The 23,374-nt window shown below is 37.1% G+C and overlaps 1 protein-coding gene across 4 annotated transcripts in view; it reads left to right on the top strand.

Moving 5' to 3' along the window:
- NALCN (sodium leak channel, non-selective) overlaps positions 1-23,374 on the top strand; it is a 223,576-nt gene that overhangs the window by 44,766 nt on the left and 155,436 nt on the right. For all 4 annotated transcript variants that reach the window (XM_058043866.1, XM_058043893.1, XM_058043875.1 and 1 more), the window contains exon 7: positions 6,872-7,026. In XM_058043866.1, the coding sequence (XP_057899849.1) occupies positions 6,872-7,026 (155 nt within the window). The remainder of the gene's footprint in view (positions 1-6,871; positions 7,027-23,374) is intronic.

Raw genomic sequence — 23,374 nt, forward strand, 5'->3', positions numbered from 1 at the left:
TATAGTTATAATTACAGATATAATTATGAGAAACATTAAATATGGATGAAAACTTTGCACTTACAGTTTAAAAGATAACACAGATTTTGTTGTTGGATTAAAAACAGGAAACTGGCTCTGAAAGTATGGTACATGAAACCTTAGATTTAAATTTGACCAAAAGTAAAATATTTAAAAATTACCCTTGGGAATACTCAGGAATATTAAGATTATAAAACATCAGAGGAAGAATTGTGCCTAAGCAAATCTGCAGTCCTTAAACCAGAGAGGTTCTCTCTGACATTTCTTTCATTTTCACCCATGATTTTGGATGACAGTCCTAGATTCTCTCGAACCTGTAATGGCTCCAGCAGCAGCATGGTTCTAAGTTGCCATCTCTTTCTGCACAAATTAGAAGGTGTATCAGTAGAACTCAATTGCAGTATGGAGCCATTTCACTGAAGTTAACAATCATATGTGTGTCTCACTACAGGGACAAGACTGAGTGAAAAGTTGAAAAAATTATGCCCAATCATAAAGACTTACTACTGCAAATTTTAGAGATATCAATATCCGTGATTTATTTGTTAATTTTGTCTTTGTTAAGCTGAGATCATAATGGGGTAATAATTATGAAAATAGTAAACAGAAGACTTTGTGATAGAAACAAAGCTGTTACAATTATTATAGCACAATATTGTTTCTATTCTAACAATTGTGCAGAAGCAGCTGTTATTATTGTTAGGCCTGTAAAAAGAGCACTAGTGTAAGGAAGTAGTCTAGGAGCTATCTCTTAACAGCAGTTGTATGTGCAGTTTCCCACTCTGGGAAACTCTGCAGAAGGAAAAGAAGGAGAAAAATACTTGATTGGATGAGCACATATAAAAGGAAAAATCAAAAGAAATTTGCCTAGGTGCTTAGATTGTTTTCACGGTCACTATGCAACAAATCAACTTTAACCTTTCTCTATTTTACTTTTTGCAAGGAATCGGGTAAAAAGCAAGCAATTTTCCATCTAGGCTTCCTGTCTTTCAACTTCCCAAAGTTTCTGAAAACAAATGTAACTTGGAATACTAAATAAAAATTCAAATATTTTTTACTACCTAATGGTATCATCAGGTGCATAGCAATTGCCATGAATTATCTGAGCCTTTAAGAGGATAAGGTCTAATTAGAAAAGTAGTTTAAAACTTCCTTTCTGCACAATGTTTCTGTATAATATTGTCATAAGAATCTTAACCACAGATTTTCTCATTTCTATTTGTATAAAATTACAGCAATTAATTATAGTTATGCCATGAGTATTTTTTTCTTTTTATCTCTGTAAATTCTCTTCCTTAAGGAAAGTCTTTTGGTTGGAGAACAAGATTATATGCTCTATAACTGGCTGAAGGTGCAGGGGGAAAACAAACTAAGTCTAAGGACTTGGCTGATCATAGAAAGTGCCTCTTTTTTTTAGCTTGGAGTGTTTTTAACTTGAGGCAGTTACTCATGGGCAGGCATTTGTGTTCCTGATATATCCAAGATGCTCAAGTAGGACACAGGGGTCTCAGAGACCTGGGACCTCCTAGATCAGCATCTAAATACTGAGAGCTACCATGAGGCATCCCCAAGGCAGCAGTAGTCAGTGTGAGGAAAATAAAGTTGAGTTACAAGTTTTGGCTATTTACATTGACTCAGTTGTGGGAGGGAGCTTTAAATCTAGAGTGTGAAGTGTTGGTGATTAAACAACTTATTCTGCTTTTGGTGTGACAATCTGTTCTTTTTTATGATTCATTGAATTAGAAATATATTTGTAAAAAAAAAGTTTTTATTTGCTACCCTAGTAATTAGCATTTTCTATATCAGATTTGTGACCTGAGAGGTTCCACTACTATTAATACACATCTACACATATTTTGCTTTTGTATTATGTTGTTTCAAAAAAAGCACCAAAACGTTGTTAAAAACAGAATGCTTATGACACAGCTGACCTTACTTTCACAGAATGAATTCAGCTTTTAATTTACATCTCATTTCATAAAATACTGATATAAGATAAAATTTAAAGCTTTAAAAAATAGGTTTGTGGACTATAATAATTAGGTTGAATAGTGCAGGGAAGTTGTTTTGTGGTAGTAGATGACCCTGATTTTCAGAATAAAGACAAATTATTAGATATCATTGACCTATATATGTAAGAGAGCTATGTATTAATATTCATCAGATAACTTGTCTAAAGTCAATGTAGAAATACAGTATTACTTCATCAGAAAGCATTTACTGAGAGATCCTAGCTCAGCATTCATTTAATTTGAGCTTCAGGAAAAAGGTCTGTGTAACATGGAGTTCTCTGGATTTATTTATTTATTGCTAGAGTCTCACTAGCTTGGTGCTTTTCCCTTGTGTTCTGGCAATATGGCAAAGCAGAAGCATCTCTTCTGAAACATACAGGATTGGATTATTTTTTTCAAAATTGCATATTCAGTTAGATGTCTAGCAAAAGAAAAAAACTATAATTCTTGATATCTAAAGGAAAAATTTTTATCAGTCATCTGATCTAAGCTTATTTTGATATTAGTACTTTCTATACAGCAGTGTCCATTTTTGTTTAGGTTCTATCACTTTCTGAATTTATTGCTTGACATTAAATCACAGTTATTGAGAGTAACCTTTAAAGTCTTCAGAACTGCATAATCATTCTCTGTTCTCAAAGGTTTTTGTTCTCCTTCATCATATGCTTGGTGTGATTTTGATGTAGCTGGGTTCATAGGGTCCCCCAGGTCACTAATGGAAATGGATAGCACAGAGCACAGTGCCAATTCCTCTGAGCCCTAGTTAATGTATTGCTCCCTCTTTGGAAGCTGCACCATTGCTACTTATTTGCATCATGATTGGCCAGCCATTTTTATGTCTGATATGGTATTTTTAACATGCAGTAGCTCTTCAGTCAGCAGCTGGGCAGCCTGGTTTTGTGCAGGGACAGACACAGGGTTCCTTTTAACAAATACAGAAAACCTTTCAGCTCCAGTTAAGTAAGTTTTACTTATTAACTTCTTTACCTAATCAACCATTTCAAATTATTCTTTATACCTTATCAATAAATCAATAAGTAGACTACTTAGGTTTTATTTTGAGCTTTTTTTTTTTATTTTCTGGATCTAGAAACTGCACAAGAAGCTTTCTGGTGTTATCCTAGAAAATTAATAGAATACCAGAATAAAAACAAAATCCCTTTTTTCCTTCTCATCTCTATTTTCATTAGAGAAAGTCAGGCTAGCAGAAAACAGGAAGCTAGAATCTTCCACGGTAATTTGTCTCTTAGGGTGTGAAAACCCCTCTTTGAAGAACTGCTGTAGTAAGGAGAAGGTGCTGAAAGAGGGAAATGTTCTCACATGAGCACATGGTGGTTGAAAGACCAGTTTTGTAACAGATGCCATGGAAAACAGGCACTGTACTCCCAAGAGATATCAATTCATGTCCTTCCTGTGGTATACATATGTATGTAATCATAACATTCTTCAGGCACTTAAACATGTCAGAGCAACAGTCCTGTGTCTTTTGCAACAGTCTTGCTATTGAAGGATGCCTATCAAGTGAAGTGGAGTCAATTATCTCCTTCCTCATCCTTGGTTTTCCTGTGCAGAACTGATTTCTCAGCTTGCCTGTTGGGTTGATGCTGCACTCCACAGACTCTGCACAGAAATATTGTGGGACTATTGGGACAAATTATTTCTTGTTCATAAATTTATCTAGGCAATTTATCCTGTTCAGCAAGACATTTAAGAACATTGCCTAATTGAACTTTTGAGATGCTTAAAACTAGTTATGGGCTTAATCAGTATCTCAGTACTTAATTGATACTGAGTATGGCCAATGGGGAATTAAAATTTAAATCATCTTATATTGAAAACACCTGGTGATATTCTAGTCACTTCTAGATATCTAATGTTCTCTAGTCCATGTTCACCAGTCTATGCTTATTTATTGTCATGAGGCAGAACACAACTTGCCAAGGGACAGTGAGCCAAAAAGGCCTGTATCTGTACAGTTACTATAAGCAGAGAGACTTCATTTTTAGCCTAAATCATACTCAGTGCACAGAGACAACTTTACAACTTTTTTTTTCCTTTAAGAGGAGGATAAACAAAAAAAAATTATCTAAGTTTAAATGAAGCACTTAAGTAAATGCTTTGCATTGCAGTGATTGAGAGCCAGCAATGCTTTTAATAATATGCCCTCATGCTGCTGCCCTCTTGGAATTTGAGGGATTTTCTAATGCAAGCCATAATGTGTAATTAATTGGCTACCAGTAGCTGAGGTTCTGAATCTGCCTGTGCCGATGAATAATTTTAATTTCTAAAAATATATGTAAAATATTGTTTTATGTTAATCCCATATATGATAATGGCTTTTGGATAGCAGTATCATAAATCTAACATAAAGCATGAAACTGGGTATGAATTAACATCTAATGTAAAGAAATTAGAGTGAACAGATTAATTTTGAAATACTTGAATGACATGTGCTGAGCATGTTTACAAACCTGGAACAAATACACATATGCTTGTGGATCTGTGTCTTTTTAGTTATGCACACTGCTACATTTCAGGGTGTTCTTTAAAACTCCATCTGGAATTGTACATGTCTGTGTGTGCAGCCATGCAGATATATATGTCTCTCTGGCATCATAAAGAAATGGCTACAGGATAGATACCACAGTTGTTATTTATCTGCATTTATAATTGCCTAGGAAAAAATTTTGTAGGATGTTTTGTTTTCACACTGACAGGTTTCAAATAATGTAATGCTATTCCATGCAGTGCATAAAAGCAATAAAAAAAACATAATTAAAGCTTCTGTTCACCCGGTTTAGTTGTTAAAATACTTCTGTGATTTAGATTAAAGGAAAAGGACTTTCAGAAGAACAAGAAGATACTAATTATATTAAAGGGCAGGCTGAAAAGTTCCACCTTTTCTGTGGACAAGCGAGATAATTTGAAATTTTGTATTTTAAGACACTGGTCGATGCGTCTGGATAACAGAGTGAATACAACAGCATTTTTTTCATAACTTTCAGCAATTCATTTTGGATGTTTTTATATCAAAAGTTTGTGCTGTGACCAGGAAGTCAAAATTAACCTGAAAAAGAATGGAAAATGCTATTGACTTTTTTTTTCCTCAGACCAGAACTCATTGTGATTAGCTTTTCATGTCTGATTTGAAATTGCCCTAGAACTGAACCAAAAATCAGGATTTTTCATTTGCTAGATGAGAGAGTACAAGCAGGGAGAAAAACAGTTGCTGCTTAGCTGTGTGCTCATTCAGCAGAGTTGGAGCCTTATTTGGACCTTTCTTCTCTTGAGTTTGCCCAGCAGCCCCATAGCACAAGTAACATAAATCCCTATTTCTCTGCTGTGTTGCTTTGCAGATCCTAGCAGGGATCTGCTCAGGGCGGAGGAGGTGGTTTCCTAAGGTTACCTCTTAACTAAACTACTGGGAAAACGGGGTGATCAGTCTGTGGCAAAGGATTGTGTATTGTGATGATTAACTAGGCACTGTAAGAGATTAGGGGGAATCAACTGCCTAAGCTTCTCCTTCCCAAAGTTTGGGAGTATTTCGATAACCCATATTTACATATTTATAACCCATAGGCATATATTTAATAGCACAGAGAGCAACAACCTTGTCCTCCTTATCATTTTAGTTTCTCTGGCCCTTAGTGCTGGGACTAGCTAAATTCCTGTTGTGCTCCAGTGTGACAAAGCCTCCAGCAGCTCAACCACGGCTGCTAGAGAAACTGGGAAAACAAGTGGTGCTCAGCCTCTGACTGTAGGGGGTCAGAATATAAGAAAATAAAGATAGTGTAGAAAGTAATCTTACCCCTAAGGAGTTGCAGCTGGGCCAATTATCTAAGATTGGGAACAGGCCTGGCTTTAACAGGCCACAGCTGTAACCCCTGAGAAGAAGAGTGCTATAAAAGAGTGGGGTGGCTGGTTGAGAAGAGAACTGGAGTCAGTTGGTTACTTGGTGAAGAAGAAAGAGGCAGTGCTTGGAGGAGCTGTCCATGAGAAACACCAAGGTATGAAAGTTTTGTGATAAGGAGACAACAGTATAGAACCCTGCAATAAGATGGCAACGGTAAAAATGGCCAACACTGTGGCATTGTGTTGGGGTACTGGCCCTTGTCTCATGATCTTTCTATTTTAAAATACAGTCACTTATATAAATTACCTTGACCCAATTCAAACCAGTTCAGATTTTTTTGTCTCTTATACCAAATCATTGGACTGACCTAAAAGAAGTCAGAGATCTGTTTCAGTCACAGCAGTGCCTAGATACTAATTGCACTGGACATGTAGTGGTTTTGCTTCTTTCCTGTGACCCTTCATCTGTGATGGGAACCTGTACTGAGCAAGTTACAAGAAGCTGAATACATACTCTGGTGACTGACAAGTCATCCACAAGGATCCTTCTAAGGAGTGTCAAAGCAAGCACAGGTAATGCCATTGTAAGTCAAAGTCATAGTACTGACTCCAGTTCAACACACTCTCAAGATCTGCAAAGGAGCTTGAAATATTGTCTTCAAATTGCATTAAAAAACAGTTGGAGCTGCTGAATGTTAACTCTTCCATTTCTGGGAGAGTCTCCCTTTTTATGGGGTCTCTAGGCATTAGTGTGAAATTTCTGCTGGTAGTATTTGTACTGTCATTACATAAGGATGAAGTTTTAGGAGTGTGTTAGCTTGCCCTTTGCAATAACTGCTTAATTAATGAAAACAGTGTATACCAAAGAACATCAGATAGTAAAAATAACAGCTGATGAACTTTTCCCTTTAGTCCTCTCACTTTCAAATATTTAGTTTTGCTATGAACTGAGTTTATGTAACAACTTAATTTTGTATTTTTCACAGAAATGTAACCTGGAATAATTTAGCTATCCCAGACACCCACTGTTCCAGAGAGCTAGAAGAAGGTTACCAGTGCCCACCTGGATTTAAATGCATGGACCTTGAAGATCTGGGACTTAGCAGGCAAGAGCTGGGCTACAGTGGCTTTAATGAGATAGGTCTGTTCTACTGGTAAAATCCATTTCAGTATCCATTTAAAACTGTTTTTGAAATGAATGGAAGAGATAGTTCATGTCTGTGATGAAAAGACATCAAGTGCAATCAGTATTCTACTCAAGTAGAGCACATGCCAGAAAGAGAAGTTGTGCTGTTTGCTTTGCAGTTATGGTATATTTTTGCATTGCCTGGGATCCCAGGATTTAAATACTTTTAAAACATGTCTTTATAAGGAGTCAACTGTTGATTATCACCAGTATGCAAATGCAATGACTAATTTCTGTTTTTATATTTGATCCATTTTAGAGCATAAAATCCCTTCTGTTTGTCTAATTTTAGTAGTAATTCCTGTGGAAAAAAAATCAGAATTACTTTGATAATTATCTTGTTACTAAGGAGAAGCTGGGACAAAAAATGATATCCTGTATCTGTGGCAATCTTAATCCGAACTGTGTAAGTCAGAACATCAGCCAGAAAAATGATTGAGAGTCAGGCAGATTTTGCAATACAGGTCCAATTTGTGTTCTGTGCAAAACACTGCAGTTACCAGGAAAATACAATCTCTGACAGCTGCAATATGTTGTGCCATCCCCATGAGAAAATGAGTGTAGAACACAAAAGCAGGAAAGGTGGCAAGAGCATGGGCAGCTGTGGTGAGATCCACATCCAAATGGAAAATATGCAGTTAGTCTGTCAAAATATTGCGGTTATTTCACATTTATTGAGCAGACAAAGGTCCAACAGAAGCCTGCAGCTGTAAATTTTCATTTCAGGACAGGTAGGAAAGTACCTTCAAATGACAGAGTGTACCCACAGGCTGAATTCTTTCTGATGCATTGCTTTGACTCTGATAAGGATTTTTTGTGGTCTTTTCTTTTTTTTCATTTTTCTGGCTTGAGCTCCAGACTGTTATCCTGGCCTCAGCTGAATTGGAAGGTAATGAAAAGGTTTAATGACTGAAATCCAAAAAGTTTTTTTGAGTATTGAAAGCCTTTGTAGCTGAAATATGCTTCAGTTGGTTCCTGAATATTCAGGTTTCTTGATATACACAATGAGCCACAGAGTTTCAAGCAAGTCTCAGAGTCCTGCTACAAATACTCTGGGATACCAAATAATTAATGAACAAAACCTGCCATTTTCATTCTCTTTTCACTTGTGAGAAAGGGACAAAAACCTGATTTCAGCCAAGCTACCTTCTGTTCCCTCTGCAAGTCAGAAGTGTACCATTTGTTCCAGTACTGTTAAGTAGATAACACCATAGAAAGTACCAGATCTCCTGTAATTTTTTTCTTCTGTTGATCTCAAAGGATAATCCTGTTTTATCTCTCAGTCAGCCTTCAGATTTACTGTCATGCCTGGATGAACATAGGCTGAGTTCACGCCAGAACCTAAAACCACCCACACTCAAGTTCTGTAGTTCCAGGTAGTTTGGGAGGAGAGCATGAGGATAGGGATATTGCCAGAATAATTAGGCCTCAGATTGAATTCACTCTTCTTATCTTGGTAGGAGAAAAGTATTTTTTGGCATTGAAGGGTGTTGTTCCAGCTGCCCACCAGGGAAAACTAGTTGCAGTGTCTTAGAAAAGCTTCAGTGGGTAGAAGAGTTGAACGAGAGTGCTTAATAAAGGACACCAGCTTGTTTTTAATGATGGGGGCAGGTTGGCAAAGACAGGCGAAATAGTTTGTCCACGGATGCCTTCAAAACAAGCTAAAAAAACAGGGCTGAAACTCTGGTCTCCTGAGACACAGTGTTATGTCTTATCAATATTTATTTCTGAGTATTTGCATTTTAAAGGTCAGAGATTGCTAATAGACCTAGGAGACCTATAATTGATGAGTTGTTTTTGTCTAGAAATAGGGAACCAGGTTATAACACTCCTGAGAACAGTAGCCAGAAGTTAAATTGAATATCAATTGAAGGCTGATAACTAAATTTTAAAATGCTGGATAAGACTTAGCTTTGCCAAAAAGTGTTAAATAATCTTCCTCAAATTGGGATTGTTATGAACAGGATTATAACCTGCAAATTCATCAATATTTTATAAATATCCATTTTGTGATGCATCTTTTTGTGTGCGGGTAAGTAATTAAATAAATATTTTCTCTGTAATTATGCTACATTTTGGTACATTCATTGGTATTTCAGATTGCAGATATTATGATACAGCCTGTCCTGTTGGATCCTCAAATCTATCATTACAAAAATCACAAGAGTGTAGCAGTTTGGCAGCAACTGTATAATTAGTAACTCTTAATTTGTGGCATATAAGTACAAGCTATGAATATTTGAATTTGATAATTTCTGGTTTTTTTCTTCTCTTGAAAGTAAAAAGGAGGGATTTTTACTATTTTATTACTGGGTGAAGACCAAACTGTCCTTATCAGATAAAAGTTATCAGAGTTTTTAATATTGTGAATATACCAATTAGGTAGCTTTGTACATGGAAAATACCTTGATTTTGGCCATGCCCTGGTCCCATTTTTATAAGTGTCTTTGACTTTAAATGATGAAGGTTGGAAAGATGATAGTGTAAGTCTTGGTACTTATTTAAATAAATAAAATATATTTATTTTCCAAGTTTTCTATTTTTAATTTTGAGGTGTTCGATTTATCTGTTTCATGTATGTTTCCATGCAAGTACATACGTATTGTTTAAGGAAGAACATAGTTATAGACTAAAGATAAATGTGAAGTTATCTTGTCAGAGTAATTTAGCCCATCTCCTTCTGATGAGAAGACGACTTCACAGTCCTTCCAGGCAATTTATTGTCTTGCTTCATTGTCTGTCCTCTTAGGAAGATTTTCATAAAGTATAACCTGAATCTATCATCTTTATGGAGTTTAAGATCATAATTTCCCACCTTATTCACTACTGGCATAGACAAAACCTTAAAAAAAAAGCTTGTCTGCATCTTTCATTATGCCTTCCATATGGCTCAAAATGCTTCAGCCTTTTACTAAAAGACTTATATTTTGTACCTTAAATTGTTCTTACTCTCCTTCTCTAGACCTTCTCTGGCTGATCCACCACCTAGCTGAAATGCAGTACTGTCAGAATACCCCAGCAGAGCCATTATTTTATGTGGTTTTAAACTCTGATACAATTTCTACATATCAGTGAGATGTTTTCCTTTTTCATGTTTTTCTAATTTATTACAGCCCTTGTGTCCTGCTGAAAGACCTGCCATCACTGTTTCCCATCCTTTATTTGTGTATTTAATTTTTTTTAAATGTAAACCCTGGCATTTGTCTCTGTTGAATAGCGTACTTACTTTTGTTTTTCTAGACTATTTCTTCAATTTTCAAGATCTTCAGGAGTTTTAATTCTCTCCTCCTCATTGCTTCCACCGCCTTTTAGTTTACTTTTATCTTCAAATTACATGAGTATAATTTATTTTCAAACAACTTGATCAAGAGTGAAAAAACAAATAAAACCAGACCAAGATTAGACTCGGGAATTTTGTTTGACAATCTTCTTTTCTGACAGTTGAATAGTTGCTGGTAAGGACACCTAACCATTTGGTTTTGCACCCATCACAGAGTAGTGTCACCTAGCCATATTCCTGTGTGTTGTCACGGTGAGACAATGTTAAAAGCCTTTTAAAATGTGTAGTGTTTCCTTTCTCTTTACAAAACTTGCCTCTACATTGGTACAGCAATGATACAGGAAGATTTGTGCCATAGGTTCTCAAGTGCCTGCACCCTTTAATGTACATTAATAACATGAAACTTACACAAGATGCTTGTGAAGATCATTTTTCCAACATGGGCCACATCAGAATATATCTACAGCTAATGCCTCTGTCTTTCAATGTACATATTGCTAGATTGCATGTAGAATTAAGTAAACACCAATTAGTATTGCCAGCTTTGCAGTGTAATCTCTAAGGATAAGTTACTAAAATCCAGGGAAGTTCTGTCTGGCAGTACCTCTGGAAAAGTTACAAGCAAAAGTCACAGAGGTCTATCTCATAACTGTTCATGAAACTGAAGAATTAATGAAATATGAACCAATTAGCAAAGCTCCCAGTACCTCAAATTCTTTGTTTGGGAAGTTCTGAAATGGGAGGAAGGAATAGTAAGGAAAGAATGATACTACTCTAGAGTGAGCTGGTTTCAGCTTCATCAGGTCCCACCTGATGGGAGGCTACAGGAAGTTCCTGCTTTCCCATAGTAAATTGCTCATGAACTCAGTAGAAATCCAAGTAGTCTTTCCAACAGTTAGACGCAGAACTTGGCTTCTTAAGTAGGTGTTGTTCTCACACAGTGTGAGCCTTAATATAAAATTGAATCTTTTATTCTTCAGGATGCCTGAAAGATTTTTTGAATGCTACCTGTTGGGCTGAGTGGAAGTAAGAGAAAGGATATGAATGAAAGGCTTGGCTGGCTGTGTGGATGTGGGTAGCAAAATTACTTGCTATTGTCTCTACCTGTATGGTATTGACAAGCTCTTCTCTTTCTCAGACTTCTTAGCTGGTTTTGATTTGGGCTTCTGTAGAAGGGTTGATGTTTTCTTCATGTTAGAGTAGCCTTGTCTCCCACTGAGAGCATCAGGTACATTCACAGCTAGCCTGTTTCTTCGTTCTGATTTTTTTCTTCTTATCTGTTTTTTTCCTAGCTATTTTTAATTGCAGAGGGTGTAGTCAAGAATGTGACAGTATTATGAAGTGCATAAAAAAAGTTAAGCTAAATATTGAGAAAAATTACTTTTGTGAACAGACACTACTAATTGTAAAAATTACTAGTCATATGATTGTATTTGTTTAAGTATTTCCATCTAATATACCTAAAAAAGCATAAATATATTTGTTGGATTAAATGAGAGCATACAAGTCTTGGGAATTGGAGGGCTATGACAAATACTTCTGCCTTACATCTCACTGTTTGTCTGAATGTGCATCTACCTTTAGTCCATATTTAGCATGGCAGCAATTGCTCTCAGGGCCACACTAAGGATGCTGGCAGAGCTGTCTGTGTGGATGCTGATTAAAAGGGTGCCTCTTGGATGCAAATATGCCAGAGTCCCCCTGTTGTTGGATTCTGTACAGATTTCCTCCTTACCTGCACTTTCCATGCAGTACAGTATCTTTTGCATTCAGGTTTTTGTTACATCAGCTAGTAATCATTTCCTGTGCCTCATGGGTGCAATCATCTGCAATCATCTACAGATGTAGACTTGCAGCACATCAGTGATTTTACTCTTCACATAATTCTGGAGAAGGTTTTTTCATGATTTACAGTGCTACATATTGCTTCAAATAGTCTTAAAAGGAAAAGGAAGTCCTGAATAAAGATACCTAAGGTTTAAAAATATTCCACAAAATAAGCAAGAGAAGTTCTAGGCCATGAGAGATCATTCTGAAAGGAGAAGATTTAATTCTATCCTTATTATCAACCCATCTACCAGTTGCTAGGGCCAATGCCCTATTAAATGAGACTAATTACTTCTTGTACTGGCAAAGAGTGCTTGACAAAAGCTACCATATTAATGACCATTTTACACGTAGGACATAAACACACATATTCCATTGCAAAGAAAACAAATGTTCATGGTAAGGAGTGCTTCAAAGCCCATATATGAAGCCCGCATCTGTATTAGCATTACTTACCTTACAGCAGAAGTGAATGCTGTTCATTGGCACAGTGAACCAGCAAAACCATCTGATTTATGGCCTGTAAAACAGCAATAGAGCTTTGGGTCTCAGATATTTCCTGCTTTATTAAAAGGGCTTCTTCCTTCTAATGTGGGACCCAGAAGTTCTATATAACGGCCTTTTTAAAATTGGTAACTATATGAAAAAAGTTTGTCCCTGTGAAAAATGTCTGGCATGGCTAGATATAAATATATATATTTAATTTATAATATTTGTGAAATGAAACTTCAGAGTGGGGTCAGATTTCCTCAATTTGCTTCTAGGTATTGTTTTAATAAAATACTCATGCAATGATCAATATAACCCCCTTTTTTTATGCACAAATTGAAATTTTATCTACCAAAGATGACAGTTGCTTTTTTTCTCAAGTAGCTCCTATGGAACTACAAGTTCTCATAGGATGGGGAAAATACTTGTGCATGTGCAGCCCTTTGGCATTGCAAAGGTATTGCTCTCAGTCCGGATGATTGGGTGCGTTAGGTCCATTGTTCAGAAGGAAGAAATTAAGATTAGGTTAGTGTGCTGTGAATCTGGATCTGCCACAATCCATTAAGTACATTTTCCATGAGGGGTTTTAATGTTTCCAAGAGATTGGGAAACATTCTGTCTCTTGGATTAGAATTCAGAATGGCCACAGACTTTGTTGAGTGGTGTGATGTCATAAACACTTAACAAAAATCTGGAGAAGGAGGAAGGATGCTCACACCAGTCTAAAATAAAAGCTGAAAAGTGAGTCTAAATCAGATGCCAAATTAGATACTTCTAGAAACTGCAAGCATTCAGAGCTACAAGTCCATTTGTTTATGTGGACATCTATATGATTAATTTGATACAAATTCTTAAAGCTAAAGTAGATGTGACCCCTGTTTTTCTGTAGTAGTGCAGTGGTCAAAGCAAGAGACCTCCATTCTGGAAGGATGCCCTACTAATCTCTGTGCGTGGGCTGAGCTGTGCATGGTTCCTTCTTTTTTCCTCTGACTCTGGGGCAGCAGGAATTCCTGCTGCAGGCATCTTAGGAAAGCAAGCAACTGGAGGCTGGTTGTAAAGGGAGTTCTATAAAGACTTTGTCTTTGTCATTCTTCTGTGAAATTACTTCAGATTTGTCTCCATGGACCACCTCACTCTAGACTGATAAAGCCACCTTTAACACTTAGGAGGCTGAATGTTAACAAGGCATGCCAAGATGAGAGACAACACTTGAAAATCTGACTTGGCATTCCAGCTGCCACTGGATGAGAAAAGTGCCCTTTGCTGGTGGCAGAAGCTGACCTTTTAGTTACTCTGTCACTATCCACCCACCTGACCCAGGTGGCTTGGCTCTTTGTGGCAGGATTAGCAGCCACTTGGTCTCTCCATGTCCCTTGCATAGACAAGAGGGGCGGGTGGATTATGATTGATTAGTTGTCCTAAGCAACTGACTTCTTTACCAGCTCTGAGGCTTCAAACTTCATGAAAAGCAGTTAATTATGGGTTGATGAGCAGATTAAACTTTATATTAGCATGTTATTTGTTCAAAGTAGAAGATACAGGTGATAGTGAAAAGGATTGCAAGAGTTTTTGTCAGACTCCCAACATGTGTCCTTTGTCCCTTCACTGCTCTTTCACACAATCATGTCTCCTGAATGAACCTGGTCTCACTTTGCCCAGACACAGAGGGCCAGAAATGCAGATCAGCATCACCACTGCAGCCCAAGTCCCTGGGCTGTGAGTCATTTGGTATCTGGGATGATAGAAAGCAGTGAGGGGATGTCATTTTTTAGTCAGAGCCTCCATTTAATTGTACTCATTAAAGGCTGAATGGTTGAGCTTTTACGAAATAGCATTGGTTCAATAATGATTTCATCAAAACTTTCAGTCAGACTCTTTTAATCTATGGATGATATGTATGTTTGATACATGCATTGAGTCTTCATGCTCTGTTTATTCTAGCAAGTATATCATAGTATTAAATACTTTTATAAACAGGTCTAATTTACTCCACTAATGCAGCTCTTTGATTCAGGTACTTTCATGCACAGGGTCTAGTAAGAAGCTCTCTTCATCCATGACTTCAACCTGTGGAGTTATCGTGTGGTAACATGACAAGTGATAGTGATGTTAATGTGTGAAGGTATCAGAATGTAATTAGGGAAGCCATTCAGATTGTCTAGTAATGAAACACATATTTTCTAAACGTGAGCCAAAATGACTTAAAGCATGCCTCATTAGTCCACTGATTGAGAAACCACTAGAAATCATTATTTCAGAAATGGTGATAGATTTTTTTTTTTTCCCGTTGGAATTCCTTCCTAGCCCTTTCAGACAGAGAGCAATAGAGCCCTGACACCAGCTGAGGCGCTGCTGTGGATGTCTCCACTCAGTCAATTTCACTTATTTGTTTTACTGCTAATTACCATATGTAATTAACATAATCACTCATTCGGGTGCTACGAACTAAGGAAGGCAAACAGTTAAGAGACTTATGGCTTTTGAGCAGAAATAAAAACGAAGACTAGGCAAAGTTACCTTATCAAAGTGTACTTAGAGGGCACAAATATTCCCAGCCTTGTCAGTGTCCATGGCATGCGCCTATATTGTATTGCATGGTAAAAATAGTCTGGTAAACCAACACCTTGTAGACAACAGACAGCAATATTTTTTTCCCTTGACGTATCCCCACATTCTGCAAATTATGTTTTGATCCTATTTCTGCACCTTTTGGATGATAAATATTAGCAGGAGCTAAAAAATTAACTGCATAATTTTCCAAGTGGATCATCAGTTCTGCAGTTTCCACAACTGTGCTGTTGTGGGGTGGGATCGTGGTAGTCCACTGCTTCTATGGCAAGGATGTCCCACCTAATGCTTGTCCCTTGACCCCCTTAAATGAATGCTTATGGTTCATTACTTTATGAACTTCAGCTCAGCTCCAAATAGAGGTGTCTATGTTTTATTCAGATACAGTGCTGTGAGAACATTTGTGCTGCTACATTGGCAGGGCCCAAAGACGCTCGTAATGGGTTGTTGATTCTGCAGAAGTTTTTCTTTATTTGGTGACAGCCCTGTCCTCGTTATAATATTCCATTCCTATTTAGATTTCCATTCTCCATTTAGATTTAAGTTTATTTGAGGTTTCATAAACCTTATAATCACACTAACATGTCTTTAGGCAATTCCCAGGATGACTGGCTAGCACCATTTTAGAAATGCTGATATCCTCAGTATGGAAGTATCTGCTGAGCAGACACTGAGGGATTGGCCCTTATTTACTGACTTCCTTTGGTCATAAATAAATATATATATATGTATATAGTTTATCTTTTGTAAATCACTTGCTCCTGTAGCCTGGCAGGACAGGGATCACAACCCTCTATTAACTATGTATGTAAGTGATTAACCTTATAGATACTTTAAAAATGCAGTTTTTCTCATTTGATAGTTATGAAAAAGGTTCATAGAAAGCAGGCAAATGCATGTGATTCACTCTTTCTTCTTGCTAAAGATGAGATATGGTAGTTAACAAACAATGTGGCACTGATAGAAATTTTAAAATGAGTGGCAGTTATCTCTGCTTAGCAGAAATTTTGTGGCACATGGCAAAATTATTATTGCCATAGGACTGAACAGGCCTTTCAAACCTGAATGTTCAGTGGAAAACCAGTGACTTTAACAAAAGGTTGTATCTCAGCTGGTGAGCTTGCATGTCTGAGGTTTTGGTTCTGTATTCTGTGTCTGTTGCCACCTACTGTTGTGAGCTTGTACCAGAATTCCTGCTTGATTTCTGTGGGAGAAAGAACCGTAATATGTGGACAAGAAGGCAGCAGCTGCCCCACTTCCCTGCAGCTGAAGCACCATTATCCTGCCGCTCTACAGCACACACTGATTGCTTAAACTGCTTTTACTCTGTGGGTCCACAGACATGACTGATATGTAAATATTGGCTGTTACTCATGGTCACAGTGAGCACTTTGTATTTCTGTGTTTGGGATACCTAAACCCACAGAGGATACTAAGACAATACTTCTGATTTTGGACAACAGAAGAAGTGGCCTGAATTAAAAAACAAACAAGCAAAGAAACAACAAACAAAACCAGAACAAAAGCCAAAACAAACAAAGAAATCAAAACAAACAAACCCCCACACCCAAACAAATAAACCAAAACCCCCATCAAAACAACACTGAAAACCCCCTTCCTTTAGTATTTGATGTTCCTGAATTTTCTCAGTTAAGCCATTTTAGTTTCCTAGTTAATTAAGACTTTTTAAGCAGTGGATTAGGAAAAAAAAATTCACAAATAATGTCTGTAGAGTTAGCTCTTACACTAACAAATGGCATGTGGGAAGTTGTAGAGTTTTGGAAACTAGAGGAATTTGAGCAGCTCTCCAGAATTTTAATTTATTGCCGTGTTAATCCCAAAGTAATTGAGTCTTGCATTAAACCAGGCAATCAGGTGAAACTAATGTGAATAGATTAGTACAGTTGTACTGACAGTCACAGAAAACTTTACTGCTGCTGAGAATCTTCAGTGGAACATTCTTCCCCCTGCCATTTGGGAGTGTTCTGTATTAGTGTTGGTGGCTAAATAGGTGAATCTATAATGGAATAAAACAAATTCCCAGAAAACTTTTATTTTTCTTTTATTCTCTATTTTATTTGTAATTGTGGACCTTTCCTGCTGGACATCTTTTGCTATTTTGATGTATCATCTGTGTTGTTAAGGTATGCTGCACAGAATTTAATCACTCATCCAATGTCTGTGCTGTGCGCTTCTTTCTATCACTCTTACATTCCCATCTGCTCCTGAGAATGCAGAAAGAGTTTTTGCACTCTGAACTATTTTGGTTAGATTTTATTTTCAAAGGAATTATTTTTGAAGTTTCCTTTATAGTATGCTATCTAATAAATACTTCTGTTACAGTGATGGCAAAGATGACAATGTTAAAAAAATTATAATTCATACTTGCTGATGTTAGGTAAAAGGCCCAGAAACTGTCACTGATTATAAGCTGAAAAAGGTGAAAGAGCAAAATGTGGGAGAAAGACAGACTTATTAGAAGGATATAAGAAACTGGAAGTTGAGGCAGGTCAAATGCAAGTTCTGCATCTTGATAGGTTTTTTTGAACTGTAAGCTATATCACCTCAGATGAATTGATGCCTTGTTGACATAAAACTTTGTGTAGTGTTTCTTAATTTATCTAAAGTAGCATAGTCTTAAATTCTATATAAGTAAGTTTTCTCCTGAGATTGGTAGAAGATCAAAGTGTAATTAAATAATAAAAATTAAAAAAAAAAAAACAAAACAAACAGAAACCAAAAAACAACCTCAATGCAGTAGAGCCTTGGAGAGCTCGCTGGCACCAGCACAGCTGTTGGGTACTTAGTGAACCACTGAAGTATCCCCACCCCTTGCTCCTGCTCCTGGAATGAAGAACAATGTGAAAAAACAGAAAGAGGAGTTAAAGGTGTGACAAGTATTAGAACAGCCTAGAAACACAAGGGGTGACTAATTTCAGCCATGCTAAGGAGCAGAAAACTCTTAGCCAGCAGACAGAGAATGAAGTCAAGCAATTAGAAACCTGTCATTCCATACCAAGAAAATTAGATCCTATTGGTTTAATTATCAGTCAGTGCCATTAAGACAATGTAGTGCTGCATAATGACAGCTGCAGTTACTGTGAATAGAGGTAATTGTTTTCACAGTGGAAGATTTTCACTTTCAGACAAGAGTTGCAGGATGTGACCGGTTTACAGGCTTTGACCTTCAGCACTTGTGTAATGCATGGGACATGTGGTTTTTTACCTTGTCTCCTGAGATTTCATTATTAGACATCATTTTCATGAAGTTGGTGAAAAAAAGCAAAACCACCGAGTAAAAATACAAAGTACAATACTCATGCAACATGCCCTCTGTTACTGTAATTAGAACAGTTTACCAAATAATTTTTGTTTTAAGACCTTTGATTTGATAACACAGGGCCAGCTTCCAGCTTGACTTTCTCATTTCTGCTGGGGAATAAGGGGAAATAATGCTATTCCAGAAAATCAAATTCACAGATGGCCACTCTAGAGGGGGGAGCACACACAGAGCAGCAGCTTAGGTGTGACTCTCCAGAACATCAGCTTGTCTGTGGTAACTGGCTTCATACATGCTGCTACCCTGTGGCAAATGTGTAATGACATGCTCCTTCTTCATTAAATAGTACACAGTCTCACTTTATACTCTGTTACTCAAATATTTAAATATTGAATGGTTGTTTCCCCAAATGTTTTCTCTATTTTTCTTAGAGACTTTCAGTAGCTACTGTATTCTACGCCATTGTCAATGTCATGGCATTGCCCCATGAAGAAACTCTTACACAATATCTAGTATGCATTGAGTGGTATTGAAAAAGATCTAGGGTACAAGCTAAAAGAATAGTATAATATTTTGGATCTACTGTGAAATATTGAAATACTTCTTTAAGAATTGCAATACCTTTTACTTACAGTTACTGCCTTTCTCATAGCAACTGGGAAAGAATAGGAATGACTTGAAAGACCAAAATCTTATCTAAGACCATTAAATATCTTGTGTATTCCTTACTCTGATCATAAGTTTTGATTGTAAACAAACTGAGAGCTAGATTTTGCAGTACCTAGCAGGTGATCTGACTAATTTTTTTTAATAAATCTTAAACATATCTTACAAATAGTTACCGCTTCTCTATTACTCTATACTTAGGGCACAGAGTTGGGAAATACATCTTGACTCTTTGCCATAGGGGCATTTTTGTTCCATGAATTGTTTCAATATGCAAATAATTGCTATTTTTCCTAAAATATCTACAGATATTTTCAGTCAACAGACTGCTTAATTGTTCTAGCTGCTTTGGAGGTATTCCTAAATATTGAACAGATTTTAAGACTTTTTGAAGATGTGCAATTCTGTCTCCAGAGAGGGACTGACTGGCCATCTTGGGAAATGTCAATACACATCTCCCATACTACCATCAGCCTTCTCCACTCTCATCCAAAAAGTCTTTCCTTCTTTCCTCTTTTATCCTCTGCTTTTCCAGCAAATCTGTGCTATTGCCACCTTGCTGTGGAGAGTACCATAATGATCATTACTCTGTCTCATTTCATTGCTGTATCAACCCTCAAGTTAAGCATTGCGGTTCACATCCAAAAATGAGTTAGCCATACAGCAGTATGACCTTTTTCTTTCCAATATGAAGAATATTGCAGTAACTAAGCTCCAGATTTTGGCACTTAATTTACACAGCTACAATGAACTTGGATGACTTTGAGCTCATTTCCAGCTAAGCTGCCTGCATTTTAAATTAATGGTACTGAAAGAATTTAAATTATTTCTTGCATAAAATCCAAAAAAGTGAAAACAGTTAGAAAATCTACTGTGAAAAGACTTTGTCAGTCATCATTGAGACGGGGGTATCTAATTGTTAATGGAGCATAGATGCTCCATGGTAATGTGTACAAGATAAAAACTTCAGAAATCTGTTCTATATCTCGAGGAGTTGACTCTACACTTAGCTGATTCATCTTGAGAGAAGTTACCTCGGGGCTAAAAAATTCAAATAAGATATATTAGTCACAACAGGACTTCTGTATGTCTCTTCTGATAAACTGTGGTATTCTTTTCTTCTAATTACCTGCCTGTGGCAGGTTTTGCATGGTTTTTTATACTGGTATGTGTACTAATTACAAATCCTTCTGCATTAGCCATTGCTGTATTGTACATGTTAATATTTTTCTTGCATTTGTTTTACATCTGATGTTTTAGGCATTTTAATTGGAATTCTGAGGTTAAGTGACAATTAATTACATGTCTACCTGCCTCTCTCTTTGAGGCAAAATGCTTTAGTTTAATTACTGTTTAATCTAGAGCAAAGTCCACATGCATTTTCTTTCTCCTATTTTCTTTTTTTTTTTTTCAGGTTGAATCATAATTCTGTCATTACCTGGATCTTTTCTTTTTGTCCTTATTAGCAAATACAAAACTATGTAGTAATAATGAGGATTCATGGAAGGGTAGTAGTGATGAATGGAAATTGCATCCTTTGAAAAGCATTTAAAAGTTCAGCACTCTACCATTATTATACCATAGCCATGAATATGTATTTTACTGGCATTCACAAAGTAAGATGGTAAATGCTCTGGAAATAGCTGAGGATGTTGACTGCAGTCATTTGAGTATTAAGAGAAATTCTGAAGAGATTTTGGAGTGTCACAGGAGAATATTAGTTTTGAATAGTTGCTCTGGGAAGGTTATAGGATTAATTTAATAGATGTCTACATGGTTATTTCAAAATCAGATGAGTCTTTGCAGGCTTTTACCTGGTCATTTTATCCACTGAAGAATGCTTCTTCTATTGTGTCCTTATTCAAGCTGTAGTTAACCTGTTTTCTACAGCAGTTTCACAGGTGTCTTAAACCTAAGTGAAATAAACTCTTTTAGTTTATATCTGTCTGTTTCTATTCTCTGCTCAAATACTTTACCAGATTGTTCATATATTATGCTTTATTTTATACCAGACAAACAAGTCTCTATTGGTGTGTCTAGTTCCAGATGTTTTCTGATTTCATTCATTCCTTAGAAATGCTATGAAAATCCATAACACAGATGCTTTCAGAGACCTGTGGACTCTTAAGATCTCCAAGAGCTGTGACCTCTTTTTCTTTTTTTTCCTTCCTTTCTAAACATGTTTGGTTCCTTCAGTCCTTAAGTAGTCTTTCATTTCAGTTAAATATTAGAATTATAAGTAGATTTGACCTGCTATGCTGACAGCAGCTTTTAGAGTGTTCAAATTATTAGAGATTCTGCAGTGAACATTTTTGACCAAAGTATAGAGAGATTGTTAGTTTTATATGCAATTCATTTTCCACAGACAGATGCATAACTGCACCTGTGTCCACAGTGTCCTCAGGCACAAGGGGGAAGGCGCAACTCAGGAACTGAGTTTTCACTACAGAATTTCAGTTAACACATGCTTTGTAACCAAACCAGACACTGTACTAAAGAATTACTTTCCCCAGCTGTTGTTCAGTACTTTATTTAATCAGCCACATTGCTGAGTTCTTCCTGCCTAGACCACAGTGCTAATCCTTCCTGCATAACTTCATTAGAAGAATTCTTAGAAATCTTCTTTGTCGGGAAGCCAATGAAAATGAAAATTTATTTTTGTACTATTTTCTACTTGAGGATTCGGACTGTGTTATTTAAAACAACTGGGCTCTGTTGAGCTTAAGGTTGGGTTTGGCCTTGTTTTTCATCTGGTAAGAACCTTGGTGATGCTTTTGTCTACTCCTTCTTGTGACCATAGGGAACTCTATCACGTCCATTCTTCTTGAAACTGTGAAGTCCTGACTTAGAAAAAGAGGCAAAACAAGATTAAAAGCTCTTTCAGGACTTCATTTCTCTGATGATTGGAAAATACCGGAATTCAGCCTACCTCAATTTCATGTCTACTTGTTTCAATGCCAGTATTATCCTTTGTCTTTCTTTATGGCCAGAGACAATACTTAGTGCTATTTTGCCCTCTGTGTGTTTTATTTCTTGGGAGGCTGAACTTGGGAACTTCATACTGCCCTAGGTTGTATTCCCACTTGGATATTTGGCCATGTATCTTTCAGATGCATAGTGCTGCTAAGCCATATACTGTGGAAACGTGAACTGTGGAACTGTTTCAGGGGTAGGATTTCCATTATTAAAGTCATGTACTTGGCATTGGTCTTTGGTCTGCAAACAGTATCATGTGGACTGACAGGTGTTTACAATGCTCAAGCCTGGTCCATTCTAGAGCTGAATGGTTGATATCCATATGTACAGGAGTTGGTTCTGATCTCCACTGACCCCGTGACTCACCCTTGTGACCCTAAAACGTAAATCAAAAACATGAGACCTTTCAGTCCAAAATTTCCGTGAGCATTGTGTCACATCCCACTGTTGCAGTCCACCAGGGATGTGATTTCATAACCCTAGAGAAGAAATGTGTGGCAGGTGGGAATGTCAGCCCCTGGAAGATGCTGAGAATGTGGAGCCTATTTGGAATAGTGCTGAAGGTGTGTGCTGAGGTTGGAGGGAGCCAGACCTGGTCCAGGCACATCCATCCAAAGACAAGGTCAGGGAGCTGGAGCTGCAGTGTTTCACTCCCTGAGTGCCCACAGGAAAGCTACTTTGCAGTAGCATCAGGCTGTGGTTTGGCATGTGATTGCTTAGGATGAGGCAGGGCACATGAATGTGTTACTGTCAGTGTCACTGAGGGTGGCACAGAATGCTGAAATTATATCAGCTTAATGCCTTTAGGACAGCTTTATGCTGGAAATAGAAGAGCAGACCTGCTCTGATGGAAGTTGGGGTGCAGACAGACAATGCCAGTTCAACCTTTCATTACAAAATGAAGTCCTCAAAAAAAAGGGTGACTTTAAGGGGCAGACTCAGCTTATAGCAAATCAGTACTTCATGTCGTATGGCTGTGGTACTTTTAGCACAGTAGTCAGAGCCTTACAGAGTAAATTTATCATTAAATCATGTCCTGCATGGCATTTTATTTATTCCCAGTGTTTTTTACATCTCTTACTTTACAGAAGTTAGAACCACAACCTATGACTCATGAATGCTTCCTTTATGGAAAAAAATAAAAATGTTTTATTTGCTGAAAAATATGATTTAACCAGTTCAGAAGCAATGTAACTTTGGTCAGCACCACCACTCCT

The sequence above is a fragment of the Melospiza georgiana genome, chromosome 2, assembly GCF_028018845.1.
Source record: "Melospiza georgiana isolate bMelGeo1 chromosome 2, bMelGeo1.pri, whole genome shotgun sequence".
NCBI lineage: Eukaryota > Metazoa > Chordata > Aves > Passeriformes > Passerellidae > Melospiza > Melospiza georgiana.